Genomic DNA, 21,771 nt, shown 5'->3' on the forward strand with positions numbered 1-21,771 from the left:
GCGCCTCCAGCCACGATGGGGTCACTCATTGAGCCAAGCGAGGCGCTTGTTATTCGCTCGCTTGAGTCACAGAAGGGGGAAAAACCCCTACACGCACGAGACTGACCCCACCACCACACCGCCCCCTCCCTGCTGTGGCGGTGGCGATGGAATTCGGGTCAGCTGCGACCCTCTGACCCCTCCGTTGGACCCTGTGGCTCAGCGTGCCACCACGGGGTGGGGCGCTTGACGTGATGTTCACATGTTTAACTTGGTTCCGATAAACATTACACGGATTTCCCCGCCCCCCCCCCCCCCACCAGATAAGACGTCAATATTCGCGAGTGTTTAGCAAAAACTCTTCATTGTTCACATAAAAAGAATATAAACAAAAGTTACCTGTTTTGTTTTTCCATACAAATTCAAGGCTCTTCGTGTGTTTTTTTTTGTTTCGTGTTTTCCCTTCCCATGGATTTTGAAATTAATCATTGTTTACTATCCAGGGCCGCGCAGGGCCACCACGAGGTCAGCAATTGTGCCAGGTTCGCAGCGGACACAACCACTACCTGAACTGTTCCCCCATTTCATCAGTACACAAAGACAAAGACCCCCCGTCTAGCCTTCGCAGGCTGTTGAAGCTAGTGCTGTTAGCGAGCACCTACGAAGGCCGACACGGGCGCACGAGGGGATTGGTGGTCAGCCCCACGCCCGCTGCCTTTGTCTTCCTAGTGGCGAAGTTTACACACAGCACCAGGTACTCATTTGAGGCTGAGTCGACCTAGGAGAAGCCCAGGACCGGTTTAGATAATCGTCACTGATGTTGGCCATGAGCAGGAATCGAACTCGTTTCGCCGGGTTCGTACTGCGGCACGTTAACCGCTACACTACTGCTCCCCCCCCCAACAACACACACCCGTGCATTCACATTCTCTCTTCACGACACAGGCTGCACGTCCTGACGTCAAATTAAAACCTGAGACGCGAGCGTCAAGGACTGTGCACGTGTTTAAACTCAGTGTTCCAATCCACCCACGTTCACGTCTGGGAAGAGAAAGGGGGTCAGAGCGAGAAGGGGAAGTTGGCATGAGTGAGTGTGGGGCAGAGAGGCGGGGTTGGAAGGGGAGGGATGCCGCCGACCATGCTGGGGGTGAAATGAAGAAAGCCACGTTAATTTGTATGTTATTATTTTTTTTGGCTCTCAGAGGCGCCGATTTGCGAGCTCGTCAAGGGGCTGGGGCGCTGGGCGTGGGGCGGCGTCAGCTGCCGCGATTTGAGCTCTCGCGGAGCACAGCGAGGAAGTTTTGGGATTCAGAGCCACAGATGTGGCCAATTATTTTCTTCATGAAATGCTTTCTTTGTATTTTTTTCTATTTTAGTTACTCCAGCCTTTTGCCAACGGCTTCGCGCCGGCAGGCCAAGCGTTTGTGCGGAAACTCTCGCGTGGCAGTCGGTCGGCAGTAGAAGTGGACGTCACAGAACTACCTCTGAGATCTTCTTACGCACACTAGAGGGCGCTGCGCTTTTATCACGTGCCCTGCTGTAGAGACACTCGTCGCAGGGCGCTCAAACCGCATTTTACTTTTGTAGATATCACTGCTGGAATATTTGGGCAATTAAGAGCAAAAAAATTAAAATCTCAAATGTTATTTTTTTGTGTGTGCACTCATCGATGAGCACATCAACCTCACACAACCCAGTTTAATCACAGGCAGCTGACATGATGAGATAATAAAAAAGACTAAATTGGAATATACAAAATTGCAATCATCGCTCCTACCGCAAAAATTTTAGCAGGACCCTCATGAGAAGGAGTCATGAGACTCGGAATAATAATACAATTCTCAGGATAGCTGTCTCAATGTATCAATTCCTGAGCTAGCCAGCGGTTTAGGCTCTGCAGGCTCTCATTGTAATGAGCTCTGCTACAAAGGGCAACAAATGTTGAGGTCTGGACTTGAATGCGTAAATAATGAGATGAACGTAAATCATTACCACTCAAAAAAGACCCCAGTGAAGTTTATTGTACAACTAAACAACTATTATGATGAAATTTTAAATGCCGTTATCTTCAATCGCAGCCAATGTTACACGGCGATGCAGTAATTGAGTAAAATAAATAATATCACAGGCGATGGCGGAGCCAAGATTTTCAGGTAGGGGGGGGGCAACCCCTCCAGCAATGAAAACTGATAGAGGAGTTGTGAGTAAGTAAGGAGTTGTTAGTAAGTAAGGACTTGTCCCTTGCCTTGTATTCGACGCGTGTGCGACGATAGTGCAGCCATCGATCGAGGGTCGAATTCGAACCGCGTTGTGTGATCGGCATCGCGCTCGCTGAAGGTGAATGCCTTCAGGGAAGTCGTGTACTGTATACGCAATTCTGTGAGTAACTTATAACTGCTTTGCCGTTACTTATTGCCAATTATGGACTTAGACTATTGTCCTATCATCTCATAGAGTCCCTGGCACGTAATAACATGCTACACAGTGGCAGTGGGGGTCACAAAATGCCGATTTATTACTGGCTCCGCCAGTGATCACAGGTCACCGATTAGGAATATGGAATGTCAATTGCAATCTGATCGTATACGTTAACGATGCAATTTGTGCATTGTTATTAATTCTGTTTAATTATATTTATGCAGCAACATTCAACATCGGAGTCAATCTGTCCTCTCCGCCCGCCCCCTCTCCCAGTTACCCCCCTCTCCCCCCAACTGAATCGAACTTTTGTCGCCCTGTGGTGCTAATTCCACATTGCTATGATGGGAGCAGGCGAAATCGTAGTGCAAACAAAGTATTTATCACTATGAGACCTCCTTTACCAGTGGCAAAATATAGTAATAGGTTTTTACCCTTTCAACTGGTACAAAAACTGACACCTTTATACAAGGGATCATGTTTGCAATAACCACAACACAAGCAGTCAAAATGCAAGCAAAAAGAAACAACTCTGATAATGATATTGATATGCACTGTCCTTGAAGTTGATTGGTCCACACCCAAGACAGCTTTTCTTAGAGCCTAGTCTCCATTGGTGTTCTGTTGTGCATAGTTTTTTTTACGTCACTACGTAACTGCCGATATACAATAATCGATTATTTCAATGCACGGAGAATAGTATTTTGTAAACAAGCCTGGCTGAAAAACTAATCCCCTGTACAGTACTACAGTGCATACTTTCCTCATAATGGACTGAAAAAAAATCCCTCACGAGAAGAATGGTTGAGAAAGCGACATTTTTGGAATATTTGCTTGAAAGTGGGCCATTTCCTCCTCAAATTTGAGCAGTAAAATTCCCCTTTAGCTCAGACAGCCCGTGGGGGGGGGGGGGGGGGGGGCTCACGTGCACACCCTTGCTGGATCCACCGTGATCTCACGCAGCGCTTGGGACGCGGAGCGGCCTTGGAACGCTCTGGCCTTGCGTTTCACGAAGCTGGGACGGATGGGTGGGACCCAACAGCCACTGCCATAGAGTGCCCCTTCGAGCCAGGGGTTCCATATGGTAGTCACGAGGAATCAGACACGATGTAGATCGCACATTAGGAACCGATCCAGTGGTGTAGCTATCGAGTGTGCAGGTGGTGCAACTGCACTGGGACCCCACAGAGAGCGTGGGGGGGGGGGGGAATGTGAAATTGAACAGGGGGCGGGGGGGGAATTTAATTTCTTACACCAGGGCCCATGCCAACCATGCTATGCCATTGACACAGTGATCCATCGGACACAGTGGCCCATCAGCCAAAGTGACCCATCAAACAAAGTGATACATTATACACGAGGAACCCATCAGCCACAGTAACCCGTCAAACACAGTGACCACCTATAAGAGACACAGTGACCGACCATCAGACACAGTAACCAGAATTAGAAACACAGTGACCACTTACCAGACAGTGACCACCCACCAGACACAGTGACCTTCCAGCCATCTATATGCAAGATTTTTCTTCCTTGGCTACACTTGTGAAATGTTTATCGGCTTGCGTCCTAAGGCGCTTCGGGATAATTTTGTATTTAACTGCTTAATGTGTGTGCAGACACACACACACGTACATGTGTGTGTCTGTGCGGGGCCACGTGATGGGTAAAGAGGAGAGTGCCGCAGCATACATTGTTGTACCGCACTTCTACGCTCCCACGTCCGTGCTCCCCACCTCTTTACCCACGCTGACAGTGTGGCGGTGAAGTATGGTCAGCCAACCCCTACGACCAGCACGTATGTGAGCTATACGGGGGAACTTTGTCTTTGTAAAAATATAGAGCCAAACTATTGGGGCAAGTGCTGTTAGCGAGCGCCTATATTGTTCAAACTGTTCTAAATAAACTGTTACGAAGGCCGGAACGGCACACGAGGGGGTGGATGGCCAACACCACGCCCGACCGCCTTTGTCTCCCCAGTGGCGATGTTTTTACGCACCGCACCAGGTACTCATTTGAGGCTGAGTCGACCTAGGGGAGAACCAGGACCGGTTCAGATAATCGTCACTGGTGTTGGATGTGAGCGGGAATCGAACTCTGGTCGCCAGGTTCGTAGCGCAGCGCGCTAACGGCCACACCACCACTCCCCACTGCCTTTGTACCCACACACACACACGAGCATTGGCGACTCATCTGAGCTGATGAGTCTTAAAGAGTGTCAAACCGGTGCACAGTTGTCGATCACTGCATCACTGCTTCGACTGTCAGTCGGCTGTCAGTCGGCTCTCAATTGCTCAACTTCACCTTGACGGCGCTCAAAGAAAGACAAGTGGGATGAACAATGCACAGCGTCGCAACAACAACCGCTGATGGTGCCCGCGCAGCGTTGTGCCACATGGGCTGCGCGCGTTGTGTGAATCTCACTGGGTGCGAGGCGGTCGCGAGATTGCGTCACAGAGCGGCGCGATGGGTACCACGCGGGCATCTCGCTCGCAGGCGACCCGGAGGTTGTCACGGAACAATGCCGCCTTGTGTCTCTCTCAGACAGATGTATCGGAACATCGCTGCCCCACTACTCCCTCCCCATTACACACTCCCTCAATCAGCTCCATCACCCACCCATCCACTCCCTCCCCCAATACCCCACGCAGTGACACAAACCTCTCAGTCACCCCCTCCCCCCCCAAAACTACGTTCGGTTACAATAACTTTTTTTGTGCAACATGTCTTGTGGCACAAAGTTGTGAGCGGTTGTGTTGGGTTACAGAGAGCGACTGTGGTGGTGGACCGATGGATAGTTGTATATATTTGTTTATTTGACCAGGTAAGGGGCTATATAGCAGTGTTTTTCTTTCCCGAAGCGACCTTGACACAAATGATAGCTCAACGAAGTGACTTTTCACGTGGAAATGTACAGCAGCCACAGAAATCTAAACGCGTGATGTCGATTCTAAATGTAGAGGGGAAAACCGGAGGACCCGGAAAAAAAACATCTACGCGACCCCCCGGGAAGAGAGACACGCAAACTCCAAATATACAGCAGGCGTCAGGATCAAGATGAAACCCACGACTTCCTGTAGACCAGGCGAGGGAGTTAACATCTCGCCACCGCGGCGCCCTAAATCACGGTTGCCGAGCACAGGGTCACAAAGGCCCAACACGCCAAACGACCAACAACAAACAGCGCTCGTGAAGGTGTATTGAAGACAGCATTGATTCAATTTTTTTTTTAGTTGAACGTGGCCATGAGAACTTGGGGAATAGATCGGCAGTATAAACACAAGTTCGGAGGTGATCTCCGCGTCTCTCTGCTACGAAAAGTGCCATTTCCCGAAACGTCGCCCATCCTATTAGGCGAATGTGTTGAGAGTTTGTGTCTTTAGCTGTGTTACTCGGGCACCACTGCCAAAGGCAGTAAGTACTATCACAAAGACACGTTTTGTTTAATGCTGGTTGGTGGTGGTAGTTGCGGGTGGGTTGGGTTACGGTGTGGGGTGGAGGGTAGGGAGCGTAGGAGGTGGGGGTGCTGGTACAGCGAGTAAAGTGGAAGTTAATCTGTCGCAGCGTGATATCGATACCCTCTGCGGGGGGGGGGGGTCGATCAAGCGCCATGTGGAGCGCGGAGCCCGTGCAGCACCGAGCGATGCGCGGGCTCGTTCTGCGCCAGAGGTGGAGTAGAAGGTGGAGCAGGAAGAGGAGTAGGTGGAGGAGTAGGAGGTGGAGCAGGTGGAGGAATAGGTGGAGGAGTAGGAGGTGGAGTAGGAGGTGGAGCAGGTGGAGGAGTAGGTGGAGGAGTAGGTGGAGGAGTAGGAGGTGGAGCAGGTGGAGGAGTAGGTGGAGGAGCAGGTGGAGGAGTAGGTGGAGGAGCAGGTGGTGGAGTAGGTGGAGGAGTAGGAGGTGGAGCAGGTGGAGGAGCAGGTGGAGGAGTAGCAGGAGGAGCAGGTGGAGGAGTAGGAGGTGGAGCAAGTGGAGGAGTAGGTGGAGGAGTAACAGGTGGAGCAGGAAGAGGAGCAGGTGGAGGAGTAGGAGGTGGAGCAGGTGGAGGAGTAGGTGGAGTAGGAGGTGGAGTAGGTGTGAATGTATGTGGACGGACAGATATGGGGCGTGTATGGGAAGGGTGCGCGTTTGAACGGTGTGCTTCTTGAATTCCTTTCCTACAGTTCTTGACAAACGACGCCAATAATTAGTAGTGTTTTTGCTAGTATTATTATTGTTGTCGTGTTATTTTTTTACTTAGATACTGTACTGACGACGGACATTTCAAGCCCATTTTTTTATCACGGGGTTGAAGGGGCAATTTTCTCGCCCTGCAATTTCTCGCTCGCGTGCCCTGCTGGAGGAAGGGCGTCCCTTCACTGCCGAGGGTATGAGGCCCAAGTTCTCCCATGTTGACCCAGGTTCGCCGTGTTGGAAGTAGTGCCTACACTGCACCCCACCACCCACACGCGGACCCTGCCCATCGAAGACGACTCTCTGGGGTGGTTGCTCGTTGACGCTGCTCGGATGGAGGCTGCCCTCTGCTGGATTGAGTCGCCGAATTGTCCACGCTCCGCGAGGTGAAGCCGTCGAGAAGAATGGGACAGCGTTACCAGCCGTAGGAATGTGGAATTTCCACCCCCCCCCCCTCCCCAAAATATGTGGTCAGAACAGTGCCGGATTAAGCTAGTGCGAGGCCTGCAGCATATGTTATAAAGGGGCCCTAAATTTAAAAAACGTAAATATTAAAACACATAATTTTTTTTTACTTGCATAGTGAAGTAGTTGTATTTCTTCAGTTGCTATACAGCCAGATAATACGACAAATCGCTAACCTTAAACACCCAGTCGTTTGTAAAAGTTGAAGGCGGTATAGTACTATAGTAATAGAGCAAGTGCAGAATCACTGAACCGGGATTGATAGCTTGAAAGCATTTAGCGCGGGGCCCTTGAAAGTGCGGGGCCCGTAGCATTATGTAGCTACTTGTGCTACTACGATAAACCGTCACTGGGTCAGAATGAGAAAAGGCACAATAAAGACTGTGGATGTTGATGATTGACGTGATGTAACGTATGAGAATGACCTCCACTTGAAACATAACGTTGAAATTTCAGATAGAAATGATGACGTTAGATTTAATTGACGATGACATCCTTGATGAAGTAGATGACGATTACGACCTTGATTTGATAACATGTTTTTATTGTGATCGTTCCTTCCCGTTATAATGATGTAGCAATCTTGCTATTCGTTGATAGCCCTTTGTCGAACCAGTGCTGGACGAAAACCTCCCCACGCCGTATCGGTCTCATGGGGGGGGGGGGGGGGGGGGAGTGTAACCATACTTCACCACGCTGGTCAGTGCGAGTTGAAGAGGAGGCGCCTCCCTAACCATTTCAGATGTCACTCGCCACTGACATTCAGCCTTGACCTCGAATCGATCGCAGATCGATCGATTCACTGCGCAGTGAACGGCTCCCCGATGAATGGATATGCACCATTAGGCAGCCCTAATTGTGTAAAGCGTGGAGCCAATCACAACAGCGTCAACAGAATGTCACGTGACGCGTATATACGTTTGGTATTTACTCACAAAATCATCCCTGAGTCTGAGAGCGCAAAAAAAAAACACGTGGAGCCCCCTAGAGATGGGAGCAGAGGCCTCGCGCTCTCGTTCGCCTGCTGCTACTCCTACTGCTGCTGCTGTTGCTGCTGCTCCTACTGCTGCTGTTGCTGCTGCTGTTGCTGCTCCTACTGCTGCTGCTGTTGTTGCTGTTGCTGCTGCTGCTCCTACTGCTGCTGCTGCTGCTGTTGCTGCTGCTGTTGCTGCTGCTGCTCCTACTGCTGCTCCTGTTGCTGCTGCTCCAACTGCTGCTCCTGCTGTTGCTGCTGCTGTTGCTGCTCCTACTGCTGCTGCTGTTGCTGCTGCTGCTGCTCCTACTGCTGCTGCTGTTGCTGCTGTTGCTGCTGCTGCTGTTGCTGCTGCTGCTCCTACTGCTGCTGCTACTGTTGCTGCTCCTGTTGCTGCTGCTGTTGCTGCTGTTGCTACTGCTGCTGCTCCCACTGCTGCTGCTACTGTTGCTGCTCCTGTTGCTGCTGCTGTTGCTGCTGTTGCTACTGCTGCTGCTCCTACTGCTGCTGCTACTGTTGCTGCTCCTGTTGCTGCTGCTGTTGCTGCTGTTGCTACTGCTGCTGCTCCCACTGCTGCTGCTCCCACTGTTGCTGCTGCTACTGCTCCCACTGTTGCTGCTACTGTTGCTGCTGCTGCTACTGTTGCTACTGCTGCTGCTCCCACTGTTGCTGCTCCCACTGCTGCTGCTGCTACTGTTGCTGCTACTGTTGCTGCTGCTGCTACTGTTGCTACTGCTGCTGCTCCCACTGTTGCTGCTACTGTTGCTGCTGCTGCTACTGTTGCTGCTCCCACTGCTGTTGCTACTGTTGCTGCTACTGCTGCTGTTGCTGCTGCTACTGCTGCTGCTACTGTTGCTGCTACTGTTGCTGCTACTGCTGCTGTTGCTGCTACTGCTGCTGCTACTGTTGCTGCTACTGTTGCTGCTACTGCTGCTGCTACTGTTGCTGCTACTGCTGCTGTTGCTGCTGCTACTGCTGCTGCTGTTGCTACTGCTGCTACTGTTGCTGCTGCTGTTAGTTTTTTACTTAAAACTTTCGTGACTGCAGGAATTCATATTCTTTGGTTCTTTCGGTAAAGTCACGTAGATATCAAAATTATAATAGTAAAGTGACTAAAATATAAAACCATTAATGTAGACTGTAGCCTGGTTTTAAGCTTAAAAAAACAGGCTACAGTCTACATTATAGATTGCCAGTACACTCACTCAGCTTAATAACCAGGCTACAGTCTACATTATAGACTGCCAGTACACTCACCCAGTTTAATAACCAGGCTACAGTCTACATTATAGACTGTCAGTACACTCACTCCGATTAATAACCAGGCTACAGTCTACATTAGTGGTTTTAGTTTCTAAAAAATTTATTCGCTTTATTTTTATTTTTTATTTACGTGACTTTACCGAAAGAACCAAATAATATGTTGCTGCAACTGCTGCTGCTCATACTGTTGCTGCAGCTGCTACTGCTGTTGTTGCTACTGTTGTTACTGCTGCTACAACTGTTGTTGCTGCAGCAGTTGCTGTTGTTTCTGCTGATGACGGTGTTGCTACTGCTGCTGCTTCTACTGATGCTACTGCTGTTGCTGTCACTGCTGCCAGTGGTAGTAGCCTGCTGAATATTCCAACTCTGCTACCAGAGTTTTGCGGCTACTGATGCTACTGCTTCTGCAAGCAATGCTGTTGTTGTTGTTGTTGCTGCTATCAGTTTTTCTATTGCTATTACTGCTGCTGCTGCTACTACGAATATTATAACTGCGACTATCGCTGCTGCAACGGAAATACTGCAGCTAGTACTGCAATTAATACGGATGTTGCTGCCGCTATTGATGCCGCTATTACGAGTATCGCACTGCTAATGTTACCCGTTGCTGCTGCTACTGCTGCTCCCCCCGCCGTGTGAATTCACCGTGGCCCTGTGCCGCCAGAGAGACCGCAAAGAGGAATCGCCGCATTCCTGCGCGAGTTCCCGTGGCGACGGCTGATTGATGGCAGAACTTGAGGCAGGGCCCACCACGTGTCCAGCGCGGTGGGGGAGGGCACTGTGAAGACGGGGGGGGGGGGGGTATGTGTGGAGGGGGGGCACGTGTGGAGGGGGGGTACGTGTGTGGGGGGGGTACGTGTGGAGGGGGGGCACGTGTGGAGGGAGGGGGCACGTGTGGGGGGGGGGTACGTGTGGAGGGGGGGGGGCTCGTGTGGAGGGGGGGGGGCTCGTGTGGAGGGGGGGGGGCTCGTGTGGAGGGGGGGGGTACGTGTGGAGGGGGGGGTACGTGTGGAGGGGGGGGGTACGTGTGGAGGGGGGGGGGCACGTGTAGAGGGGGGGGGGGGCTCGTGTGGAGGGGGGGGGGCTCGTGTGGAGGGGGGGGTACGTGTGGAGGGGGGGGTACGTGTGGAGGGGGGGGGTACGTGTGGAGGGGGGGGGGCACGTGTAGAGGGGGGGGGGGGCTCGTGTGGAGGGAGGAGGGTACGTGTGAGTTATGCTAAGGCGCTCCTATATTTACTCTCGTAGAGAGAGAGAGGGGGGGGGGTCCTCATTCAAAGTTCTTTGCGGGGTGTGCCCATTCAAATGGATGCTATTCACTTTCATCGAGACGTCGTTCGCCGACCCCACCCGCATTCAATGCGTTTCATGGATATTCTTAGTTCGATGACTTTTAACGGAGGAGTTGTACATCGAAGCGCCCAACATCCACCGTTATCGAGATCCGTTGCTTTCGTAGACGCACGCCATTCTGTCATCTACATTCATTTTCACAACCTCCCACGCCCCCGTGTCGCCTCGTCCTTAAACAACTTACGCCGAGCTCAAACAACCCACGCCGGGTGAACGTACAGGCGGGCGCTGGTCACAAGCACTGTGCCTCTGCACACAACATCTTTACTGAATAGCTGCTCGCTAATACGCACGAAACAACAACTGGAAATCCGTTCCCGAGTTGACGTTACCACTCCACCGCGGCACTTGTGCCAGGCTATGCACAAATACAGAGATCCCCCGTGTAGCCTGCACAGACCGTTGGGGCAAGTGCTGTTAGCGAGCACCTATGAAGGCCGGCACTGTGTCACACGAGGTCGCGGGTGGCCAGCAGCGGGTACTCATTTGAGGCTGAGTCGACCTAGGGGAGGCCCATGACCGGTTCAGATAATCGTCACCGGTGTTGGCCGTGAGCGGCAATCGAACTCTGGGTCGGCGGGTTCATAGCGCCAACCACTTACACCACCGCTCCCCCCACACCACCACCGCTGCGCTTGTGTACCAGGCTAGGTACACACACACAGGCACACGTAAAGCACTCACCACTGGCGGTGGGAAGAGCGCGCTCTCCCGAATCCTCTTCCTCCTGAGCTCCATCTCGAGCGACGAGCACTTGGCGACCGTGGCACGGGTCCTCTCCCCGCGTGTGAACGGCCCGGGGAGGTAGAGAGACGAGGAAGAGAACGAGGAGAAGAACGAGGTGGCCGCGACGATTGACGACGATGATGACGACGACGGAAGACAGGAGGAGGAGGAGGAAGAGGTGCAGGGTGAGGTGGAGGTTGTGCGAGATTCGGAGGAAGATTCGGAAGGGGTTGAGGAAGAGGAGGCCATCATATCTCGTCGCTCGTACAAGTTTCTACGACTCCGGAGGATGAGAGAGGAGAGCGGGGAGGGGAAGAGAGGAGAGAGGAGAGGAGTGGATGAAGGAGAGTGGAGATGAGAGGAGAGGAGGAGGCGAGGGTCGTAGAGCGCAGGCGCGCGGGGAGAGAGAGAGGACGCGTTACGGGCGCTCTCTCTCAGCACACTCTCTCTCTTCTCTCCTCTCCTCTCTTGCTCTGCTCTCTCCTCTCCGCGCTGGAGACGAGCGAGAGCGCCTCTGCAAGGGAGACACAAACGCGCGGATCAGCGCGGTAATCATGCGGCGGGAACCCGCTGATGAAGGCGCGCACAGATTGATGGAGGAGTAGACGGCGTGCGGGGCCCAGGAGGAGGATGAGGAGGAGCAGGGAGGAAGAGGAGACGGAGGAGCGGTGATGATGATGATGGTGGTGGGGGTGACGATGATGAAAACGCACAGACCTGTCTGAAATCCCTGCGATCGTACCTCTCGTTCGATCCTCGCGGATTTATCGAATCCAGCAACAGCAGCAGCAGCAAGGACAACAACGGAGGTCGTGCCGGTCGCGCGGACGGAGAGCGGTGGATGATGGACGGGCGACTTGGATATAGAAGCGACGGACGGGATGGAAGAAGATCTGTCTGCTGATGGACTCGGCGGCTCGGGACTTCTCCGTCGAGAATTGGGGTGAGTATCAAGTGACCTCCTCCTCCTCCCTCCTCCTCCCACAAGGAACAACTCGCGGATGATGTCACGACATCTCGTCACTCACGCCTCTGGCGCCTCGGTCTCGGGCGGAGTTGGAACGCGAGCCTGTGTGGGTGCCGTGTGGGTGCCGTATTTACGTGTGTGGGTGCGTGTGGGTGAGTGTGGGTGCCGTGTTTACGCGTGTGGGTGCCGTGTGGGTGCCGTGTTTACGTGTGTGGGTGCGTGTTTACGCGTGGGGGTGAGTGTGGGTGCCGTGTTTACGCGTGTGGGTGCGTGTTTACGCGTGTGGGTGAGTGTTGTCTCGCGTCTGTAGGCGGTGGTGTTGGGTCCGCGATGTGCTGTTTGTCACGGGCTGGCCGGGCGGAGTGAGTGCCTCCGCCGCCGTGGTTGTTTTGTGACTCAGTGCTGACAAATGAATCGCCAGACACGCGCACGGAGAAATGGGCAGGCAGACACACAGACGCACAGTCACACAGACAAGTACACAGACACACAGACAGACACACAAGACAGGCACAGACAGACACACAGACAGACACACGGGCAGATATACAGGTAGGAACACAGACACACAGCCAGACGCACAGACAGACACACAGACAGACACACAGACAGGCACACATGCAGATATACAGGCAGGAACACAGACACACAGACAGACACACAGACAAGCACACAGACAGACACATAGACAGACACACAGACAGACACACAGGCAGATATACAGGCAAGAACACAGACACACAGACAGACACACAGACAAGCACACAGACAGACACACAGACAGACGCACAGACAGACACACAGACAGACACACAGACAGGTACAAAGATACAGACAGACACACAGACAGACAGACACACAGACAGACAGACGCACACACAGACAGACACAGACACACAGACAGACCCACACACACAGACACACACACAGACAGACACACAGACAGACACACAGATACAGACAGACACAGACACACACACAGACACACACACACAGACAGACACACAAACACACAGACAGACACACACAGACACACAGACAGACACACAGACACACAGACAGCCACACAGACAGCCACACAGATACAGACAGACACAGACAGGCACACAGACCCATACATACAGACACACAGACACAGATACAGACAGATACAGACAGACACACAGACACAAACCGATACAGATACACAGACAGACACACAGACACAAACCGATACAGATACACAGACAGACATACACAGATCGATACAGCCAGACACACACAGACACAGACAGCAGCAGAGGGGGAAGCGCGGGTTTGGGGAGGGTTGGGGTGAGGGTTGGGGTGAGGGTGGGGGTGAGGGTTGGGGTGAGGGTTGGGGTTGGGGTGAGGGTTGGGGTGAGGGTTGGGGTGAGGGTTGGGGTGAGGGTGAGGGTTGGGGTGACGGTTGGGGTTGGGGTGAGGGTTGGGGTGAGGGTGGGGGTGAGGGTTGGGGTTGTGAGGGTTGGGGTTAGGGTTGGGGTGAGGGTGGGGGTGAGGGTTTGGGTGAGGGTTGGGGTGAGGGTGGGGGTGAGGGTTGGGGTGAGGGTTGGGATGGGGGTTGGGGTGAGGGTGAGGGTTGGGGTGAGGTGGGGGTGAGGGTTGGGCTGAGGGTTGGGGTGAGGGTTGGGTGAGGGTGGGGGTGGGGGTTGGGGTTGGGGTGAGGGTTGGGGTTAGGGTTGGGGTGAGGGTGGGGGTGAGGGTTTGGGTGAGGGTTGGGGTGAGGGTGGGGGTGAGGGTTGGGGTGAGGGTGGGGGTGAGGGTGGGGGTTGGGGTGAGGGTTGGGGTTAGGGTTGGGGTGAGGGTGGGGGTGAGGGTTTGGGTGAGGGTTGGGGTGAGGGTGGGGGTGAGGGTTGGGGTGAGGGTTGGGATGGGGGTTGGGGTGAGGGTGAGGGTTGGGGTGAGGGTTGGGTTGAGGGTTGGGCTGAGGGTTGGGGTGAGGGTTTGGGTGTGGGTTGGGGTGAGGGTTGGGGTGAGGGTTGGGGTGAGGGTTGGGGTGAGGGTTGGGGTTGGGGTGAGGGTTGGGGTGAGGGTGGGGGTGAGGGTTGGGGTGAGGGTGGGGGTGAGGGTTGGGGTGAGGGCTGGGGTGAGGGTGGGGGTGAGGGTTGGGGTGAGGGCTGGGTGAGGGTTGGGGTGAGGGTTGGGTTGAGGGTTGGGGTGACGTTTGGGTGAGGGTGGGGGTGAGGGTTGGGGTGATGGTTGGGGTAAGGGTGGCGGTGAGGGTTGGGGTTTGGGGTGATGGTTGGGGTAAGGGTGGCGGTGAGGGTTGGGGTGAGGGTTGGGTGAGGGTGGGGTGAGGGTTGGGGTTGGGGTGAGGGTTGGGGTGAGGGTTGGGGTTAGGGTGGGGGTGAGGGTGGGGGTGAGGGTTGGGGTGAGGGTTGGGGTGAGGGTTGGGGTTAGGGTCACGGTTGGGTCGAGGGTGAGAGGCTGCACGGAGCGATTTGAGGAGGTTGTGATTGCGGTGCGGTGAATTGATGTGAGAAGTTCTCTGATGAGGTGGTGTCTGTTGAGGATGAGCCAGTGCTCGCGCGGGACGCTATTGAGAATGCTGATAATGTCTACGTGGCTGTGATGATGTGGCTGTGAGTACGAGGAGGTGGCTGTGAGTCTGAGGAGTGCGATGAGGTGACCTATATCCGGAGCAGGCTATGGTAGTGACACAAAGTCAAGGATCCCCCGATTGCCTTCGCATACTTGGGAGCAGTTACTGTTAGCGAGCACCTATGAAGGCCGGCAAGGCACACGAAGGGGGTGGGTGGCCAGCACCACGCCCGGCCACCTTTGTCTCCCTTGTGGCGATGTTTACACATCGCACTAGGTACTCATTTGAGGCTGAGTCGACCTATGGTAGGACACAACACACACGCGCGCGCGCCAACACCTTCACAATGGTGATTTGAGGTCAGAAAGGACGAAGCCGCGTGACTCATCACTCACGAACGGCCTGCCGGGGTTTCCTCTCGGCGCGTTCGTCGCTGACAATTCGTTACCATCAGCAATACCTGACGAGAGCTGGAGCTCCCCGGGGCGGCGCTCCGGAAAATGATTCCCCCCCCCGCCCCTCCCCCCCTGCCCCTCCCCCCCCGGCCACCTTCCGTGGCGGGTCGTGGAGTCTGGGCGCTTTGGTGGTTGTGGAGGGAGTTGAAAATATTCCATGAGAAATGTAGCTCTGATGATCATAATAATACTACTAATTATATTTTAACAATTATTATTATCATCATCATCATGACCCACTCCACTTATGCATCTTCTATCTTAAGAAGTAGGCAGGGCCAAGTCACTTGTCTGGTGAACGTGCTTGTGATGCCAAGGGGAGACCCGGGAAATGTAACAAAAAATAAAATAATAAAAGCGCTCATCCCGTATGGGTCAGGAGACGCCGCCGCCGCCGCCGCGGCTGCTGCTGCGCCCCGTGGTGTTATTATCAAACCGATCACGTCCAGCGTTGGACGTGGGGGGTTCTGCAGGAAAAGTCCCGCTCGCATATGCGCAAGGTTGGGTGAGTCAATGCATTGCATCGGCGAGCCTCGTCAACATCGGCATCGGCAGCAGCAGCAGCAGCAAGAAATCATAATGAGAAAGCGGTGTTAATAATCGGCAGCATCAGCAATAGCACCATCAGCAGCAGCGATATCAGCATCATAGCAGCATATGTATAACCAACCATATTATCAGCATCGGCATAATCACAGTATCATTACCATTCGCAATATCATGAGCAGTATCGTCATCACCAGGGCAACAGCATTAATATCAGCATCATCCATATCAGCATCAGCATCATTAGCAGCATCAGCAGTAGCATCAATAGTATCGTCAGTCGCAACATCATCATCATCATCATCAGCAGCAGCATTGGAAGCATCGTCATCAGCAGCATCGGCAGTAGCAGCATAATCAGTAGCAGCAGTAGCAGCAGCAGCATCATCATCAGCATCATCATCATCAGCAGCATAATTATCATCAGCAGCAGCATCATCAGCAGCAGCAGCATCATCAGCATTATCAGCATCATCAGCAGCAGCATCATCAGCTTTATCAGCATCATCAGCAGCAGCAGTCGACAGGTGTGTGGCGACCCGGGCGCGGGGTCAAAGGAATCCGTGACCTCTCTCGTGGGAAACAAAGGTCAGAAGGTCGCGAGCCGGGCGAGTCACGGCGCAGGGAGGCTGGAATGTGAGAGTCTGCGGGGAGCGGCGCGCCACGCACGCTGCGTGACTGACGGGCGCTTTTGTGTGTTGCCTAATCACGGTGTGTGCGTGTGTGTGGGTGTGCGCGCCCCTGCCTTGGGGTATGTCTCTGTGTGTACGTGCATGTGTCGGTTTTCGTCGGCGCTCGCTAACAGCACTTGCCCCTACAGTCTGTTAAGGCTATACGGGGGATCTTTGTCTCTGTGGTTCTCACTAACAGCACTTGCCCCAACAGTCCGTTAAGGCTATACGGGGGATCTTTGTCTTTGTGCTGCTCGCTAACAGCACTTGCCCCAACAGTTTGTTAAGGCTATACGGGGGATCTTTGTCTTTGTGGTGCTCGCCAACAGCACTTACCCCAACAGTCCGTTAAGGCTATACGGGGGATCTTTGTCTTTGTGGTGCTCGCCAACAGCACTTGCCCCAACAGTCTGTTTAGGCTATACGGGGGATCTTTGTCTTTGTGGTGCTCGCCAACAGCACTTGCCCCAACAGTCTGTTAAGGGCTTAACGGGGGATTTTTTTTTAAATTTGTAGCTTTGTGTGTCTGTGAGCATTATTTTTTTATTTTGCTCGTGTTGGGGTTAGGGTTTAGTAACGCAATGACAAACATACACGTTGTTACTAACACACACACATTGTCGCAGTGTAACACAATTACGTGTGTGGTGTGTGTGTTCGTGTATACTACGGTAATTGTGTTTTCCTGCTAAATAAGTTTGGAGAATGGATTGGAATAATAAAAATGTAATGTGTATATAGAACTAAAGTCTAGGCCATATATACACGCACCACACACACACACGCAATTATATTTATAATACCGTTAGGATGCATTGAATAACGGGAGCTTGTTAAAAATGACAACAATAATGCAACAATTAGGATTTTTTTTAGATAATGTACTCATTTTGCAAATCCACTGAGCCGTTGCGTGACGACGCTTCAGGCTGCTCGGTGAAGACTGCTCAAGAGGAGATGTCGGGGTGGGGTGTGGAGGGGCGGGGGTGGGGAGGGTCAAGTCCCGGTTCAAAGTTCAACATATCACTTACCACTGATGTTAGCCGTGAACTCAGGTGACCGGATTCATCGTGTAACATCTCAGTTATGACCTGCTTAATGATCTGATTTTCGCAGGAAACTCAGCACATCAATAGCCACACTGGTGTGTGGGCCTCCTTAAACGGGGCATACAAAACATTCCACGGGCGATGTTTTGGTTCAATGGCCAATGCAGTATCGCCGAACAACGTGCTCATTTTTGTTTTACAGGAAAGCTTCACAGAGTCATGCATGGGAACTGGACTCGCTTCGAGCAGGGGACCGGCTGGGACGTCTGCCCCTTTACACTCGAGGCTTAAGGGGCAGGGCTACAGGTAGGGTTGGCCCAAACGTCAGTTCTGTTGTGTCTCATACATAAACGCTTGTCACGAAGTTGGAATCTTGCCTGTTTTTTGTTGTTGTTGTTCCAAGTCAGTTTAGTATACTCGTATGTGGACGATTGTTACCGACTGACCGCTGTGAATTGTGGCGATGTTTGTCGTAACGGGGTTACGGAAGTAAAAATTCGCCGTAAAAATATCGTCGACAATTAGAAAAACTAATTTTAAGCTCAAAACATTGGAATTTGGGCCACTATAAATTATGGCTCAAAGGTCGATGAGCTTCACTGATTGGGCAATCCCAGCCTGAAGAAAGTTAGACTCTGGTCCTTCTTCATAGCAGAGGAGCTATGAAGGAAAGGCCATCGCTCCATCATCCATCGCGTCTTCCTTCGGTACAACGCCATTGACGAGTGTGCACCACTCCCAGTATGGCAATTGTTTTTTTTCTCAGCTTCAAATCAAGTTTCTCTCTATTACTCCCAACCCCACCGTTATCCTTCCTCCCACCCCCCGAACCCATCCCCACCGACCCCTTCCAGCCCCCACCCTCGTCCCCTCGTCTAGACTCCAAGCCTTCACCTGCCAGTCAGAGGGGGTCCTTGTGAGCAATGATGTGAGACGTTGAGTCACGTCCCGTGAGCTCGCACTGCCAGCAGCCCCGGGGCTTGGAGAAGGTACAAATGAACTTTGTCTCTCGCCTTGAGTTGTCTTTGTCTGGCTCGTTTTTTGGAGGAGTGGGGGCTCTGGATAACGCGCTGACTCACACGCGCTCTCACTCGCTTGCACTGATAGGAGCGCAGTGAGTTGGCTACGGTGATGAATGCGTCGTAAAAACTTGTATTGCTGTGAAATACGTAGTTAAGTAAATCACAATTAATAATATAAATATTGCTCGATAATATTCATATTTAGTATTAAAACAATAACACGTAGCATTTCGCGGTCAATATGATTCATAATTGATATTTGGGTCAGGTTGCCACGTCAGAATCAGAATCTTTATTTATACTGGAGGAATCCAATAAGCTATGAAGCTCTTTATCGCAGATGTCCAGTAGGGGCAGGTAAGAACAATTCTGTCTGGGTCAGCGACCCAAACAATGTTCCTACATCCGGCACACCACATCCGGCACACAGTAACCAATATACCGAGGGGCGGGTCAGAAAGTTGCAACAACAAAACAAAAACACGATGGGAGTGCAAAGTATAGGAAAGGTAAACAAATAACAATTTTGTTTTTATTTCACCAGGTACGGCCCACTGAGCAATTAGCTTCTTTTTACACGCTCTCTTTGAACTCACTCTGTCTGTTGTTGTTGTCGTTGTTGTATCCTAAAATCTTGTAATTAAATTTTAACCCACTTCCCAATGTGGTATCGACTGCAAACTTGGTATACTTATGTCATACTGATGACAATACTTCTATTCTATCATAAAAAAATATTTTTAAACATTCTTTTGTATATGTTATGTTTCGGCTTGGGTCTAATTGTCCACGCTCAACTGACGTTGGCTGTAATTGGCCACGGTCCCTTACGTTATGGCAAGCCTCGGGGCCACTTCCTGGAGTCGTGGAGTTCTGCCATTACGAGTACATTTCTTAAAAGCGTGTTTAAAAAAAAAACTTTTTTTTAAATATGACTTTTCAGACGCGACCTGGCCATACATTATAGCTCAACGAAGTGGCTTATGTGGAAATGTATAGCAGCCAAATAATCAAAATAATCTAAACGTCTGTTGTATGCCCTCCTTCACCCGATGCAGTCAGTTATTACAATTGTCACGTGATTCAAACGTGGCAACTTATTATCACTGAAGCACACCGCAAGTGACATTGGGGAGCGATCCACACACACTTAACACTTAGGTACGGATATTTCACTGGTAAGTACAATAAGCATCATTAGTTAGTTGCCAGAATTCGGATATACAGTGATACCTCGGTTCACGAACTCCGCTTCAGTTCACGAACAGGAGCTGCGGCCATTTTAATGCTAATTCCAGGCTGTCACATGGTCGTGACTTCCTGTAGGAAGATCGTGGAGAGAAGCAGAGACACAGAAAGAAGTACTGTGAGTACTGTGAAGACACTGTCAGTGACTTTTTGATTTTTGGTGTGCTTTTTAGCACATACAGTACTGTACTGTACTACTGTACTGTACAATACTGTACTTACTGTATTGCACAGTTCACCTGTTTGAGTGCTTACTGTCTCCCACCCGCCTCCCACCTGCCTTCCTCCATGCCAGAAGTCATCTCAAGCAAGGTTAGTGTTCTTTCTTTATACATTACTATACTGTACAGTACTACAGTAATGTGTATTGTCATTTGTTTCATATTTTTGTGCTTCAAAAACCAAAAAAAAAGGTCAGAACGGATTAACCGGATTTACATTGAACCCTATGGGAAAATGTGCCTCGGTTCACGACCAATTCGGTTCACGACCAGAGTCAGTTCACGAATTAAGTTCGTGAACCGAGGTATCACTGTAGTTCTGCGATATCTCCTTCGGCAGACCATTCCCTTACGCGGGGTGACGCGGTGCTGTGTGCGAGTTGTGACCGGGTTCTCTGTCTGCCGGTGGCGGGGTACCAGGAATGCAATCGGGATGACATTCGGGAGTAAACTAAAGAAACATTTATAAAGTAAAAAAGAAAATCCCTGTGAAAACCCAAACCATCATCATATTAAACCAAATTTCCATAAGACTGTGCGACTACATTTAAACATCCACGTACAAATGTAGATATCCAACCGTGCTAATCGGAGGTGCTGGGGAAAGCACAACAAAACTAAACACGAAAGAGCAGTTCTCAAGAAATGAGTTTTCAATCGAGATTTACAAGTGCATAATCGCACGTTAATATTCCGTGCCATCCTGCACCAGGTCCCACTCACCCTCACTCGACTTGGCAGCGCCACCAACCCCGGACGACAACGTCGTGGTCGTGGTGGTCGTCGCACTCACCACCGAGTGAGCGCCCGCCCCCTCGACCATCCCAACCGCCGTCGGCCTCCTCTGCCCTGGCCCGCCGGCCCGGTGCTCCGTCCCCCATGTCGGGGCAGCTGCCCTACCGCTGCCCCCGCTGCGGTGACCACAAGCGCTTCCGCAGCCTGTCCTCGCTGCGCGCGCACCTCGAGTACAGCCACACGTACGAGACGCTCTACGTCCTCTCAAAGTCGTGCCGCGTGCCGGGCGGCCTGGGCCTCACCGGGGCGGGCCGAGCCGCGTCGGCCATAGCGGCCGGCGGCGCGGCCTCCCGCGGCGGCGGCGGCGGCGGAGGCGGCGTAGGAGGAGGAGGCCGCGGGCCGCTGGCCTTGGCGACCGGAGGAGCGGCCTCGTCGTACGAGCGCGGCGCCGCCGCCGCCGCCGCCGGCGCCGGCGCCGAGCTGGCGGGCCGCAGGGCGGGACGGCTGGGAGGGGACGCGCGCCTCTGGGTGGAGGGGCCCGTGCGCAAGGTGGGGCCCGCGACGGAGACCGGCGAGATGCTCTGCGAGGTGCTGGTGCGACGGCCCACGCGCCACGCGTGGTACAGCGACGTGAGTGGAGCTTGCGCGTGCGTGCGTCTATATCATGGGGAGCGGTAGTGTAGCGGTTACCACGCTGCACGATGAATCTGGCGACCCGGGTTTGATTGCAGCTCACGGCCAGCACCAATGACGATTATCTGAACTGGTCTTGGGCCTCTCCTAGGTCGACTCAGCCTCAATTGAGTACCTGGTGCGGTGTGTAAACATCGCCACTAGGGAGACAAAGGCGGCCGGGTGTGGTGCTGGCCACCCACTCCTTAGTGTGCGGTGCCAGCCTTCGTAGGTGCTCGCTAACAGCACTTGCCCCAACAGTCTGTGAAGGCTACACGGGG

General features: G+C 52.6%; 1 protein-coding gene across 1 annotated transcript in view; it reads left to right on the forward strand.

Annotated features, from left to right (window-relative positions):
• The first annotated feature begins 17,811 nt into the window (after nucleotides 1-17,811).
• FBXO41 (F-box protein 41) overlaps nucleotides 17,812-21,771 on the forward strand; it is a 69,747-nt gene continuing 65,787 nt past the window's right edge. Inside the window, exons 1-5 of the mRNA XM_061552680.1 lie at nucleotides 17,812-17,848; nucleotides 18,534-18,581; nucleotides 19,941-19,980; nucleotides 20,158-20,174; nucleotides 20,796-21,448. Of these exons, the coding sequence (XP_061408664.1) occupies nucleotides 17,812-17,848; nucleotides 18,534-18,581; nucleotides 19,941-19,980; nucleotides 20,158-20,174; nucleotides 20,796-21,448 (795 nt within the window). The remainder of the gene's footprint in view (nucleotides 17,849-18,533; nucleotides 18,582-19,940; nucleotides 19,981-20,157; nucleotides 20,175-20,795; nucleotides 21,449-21,771) is intronic.

The sequence above is a fragment of the Lethenteron reissneri genome, chromosome 17 (assembly GCF_015708825.2).
Source record: "Lethenteron reissneri isolate LAM-NWPU_2019-01 chromosome 17, ASM1570882v1, whole genome shotgun sequence".
Taxonomy (NCBI): domain Eukaryota; kingdom Metazoa; phylum Chordata; class Hyperoartia; order Petromyzontiformes; family Petromyzontidae; genus Lethenteron; species Lethenteron reissneri.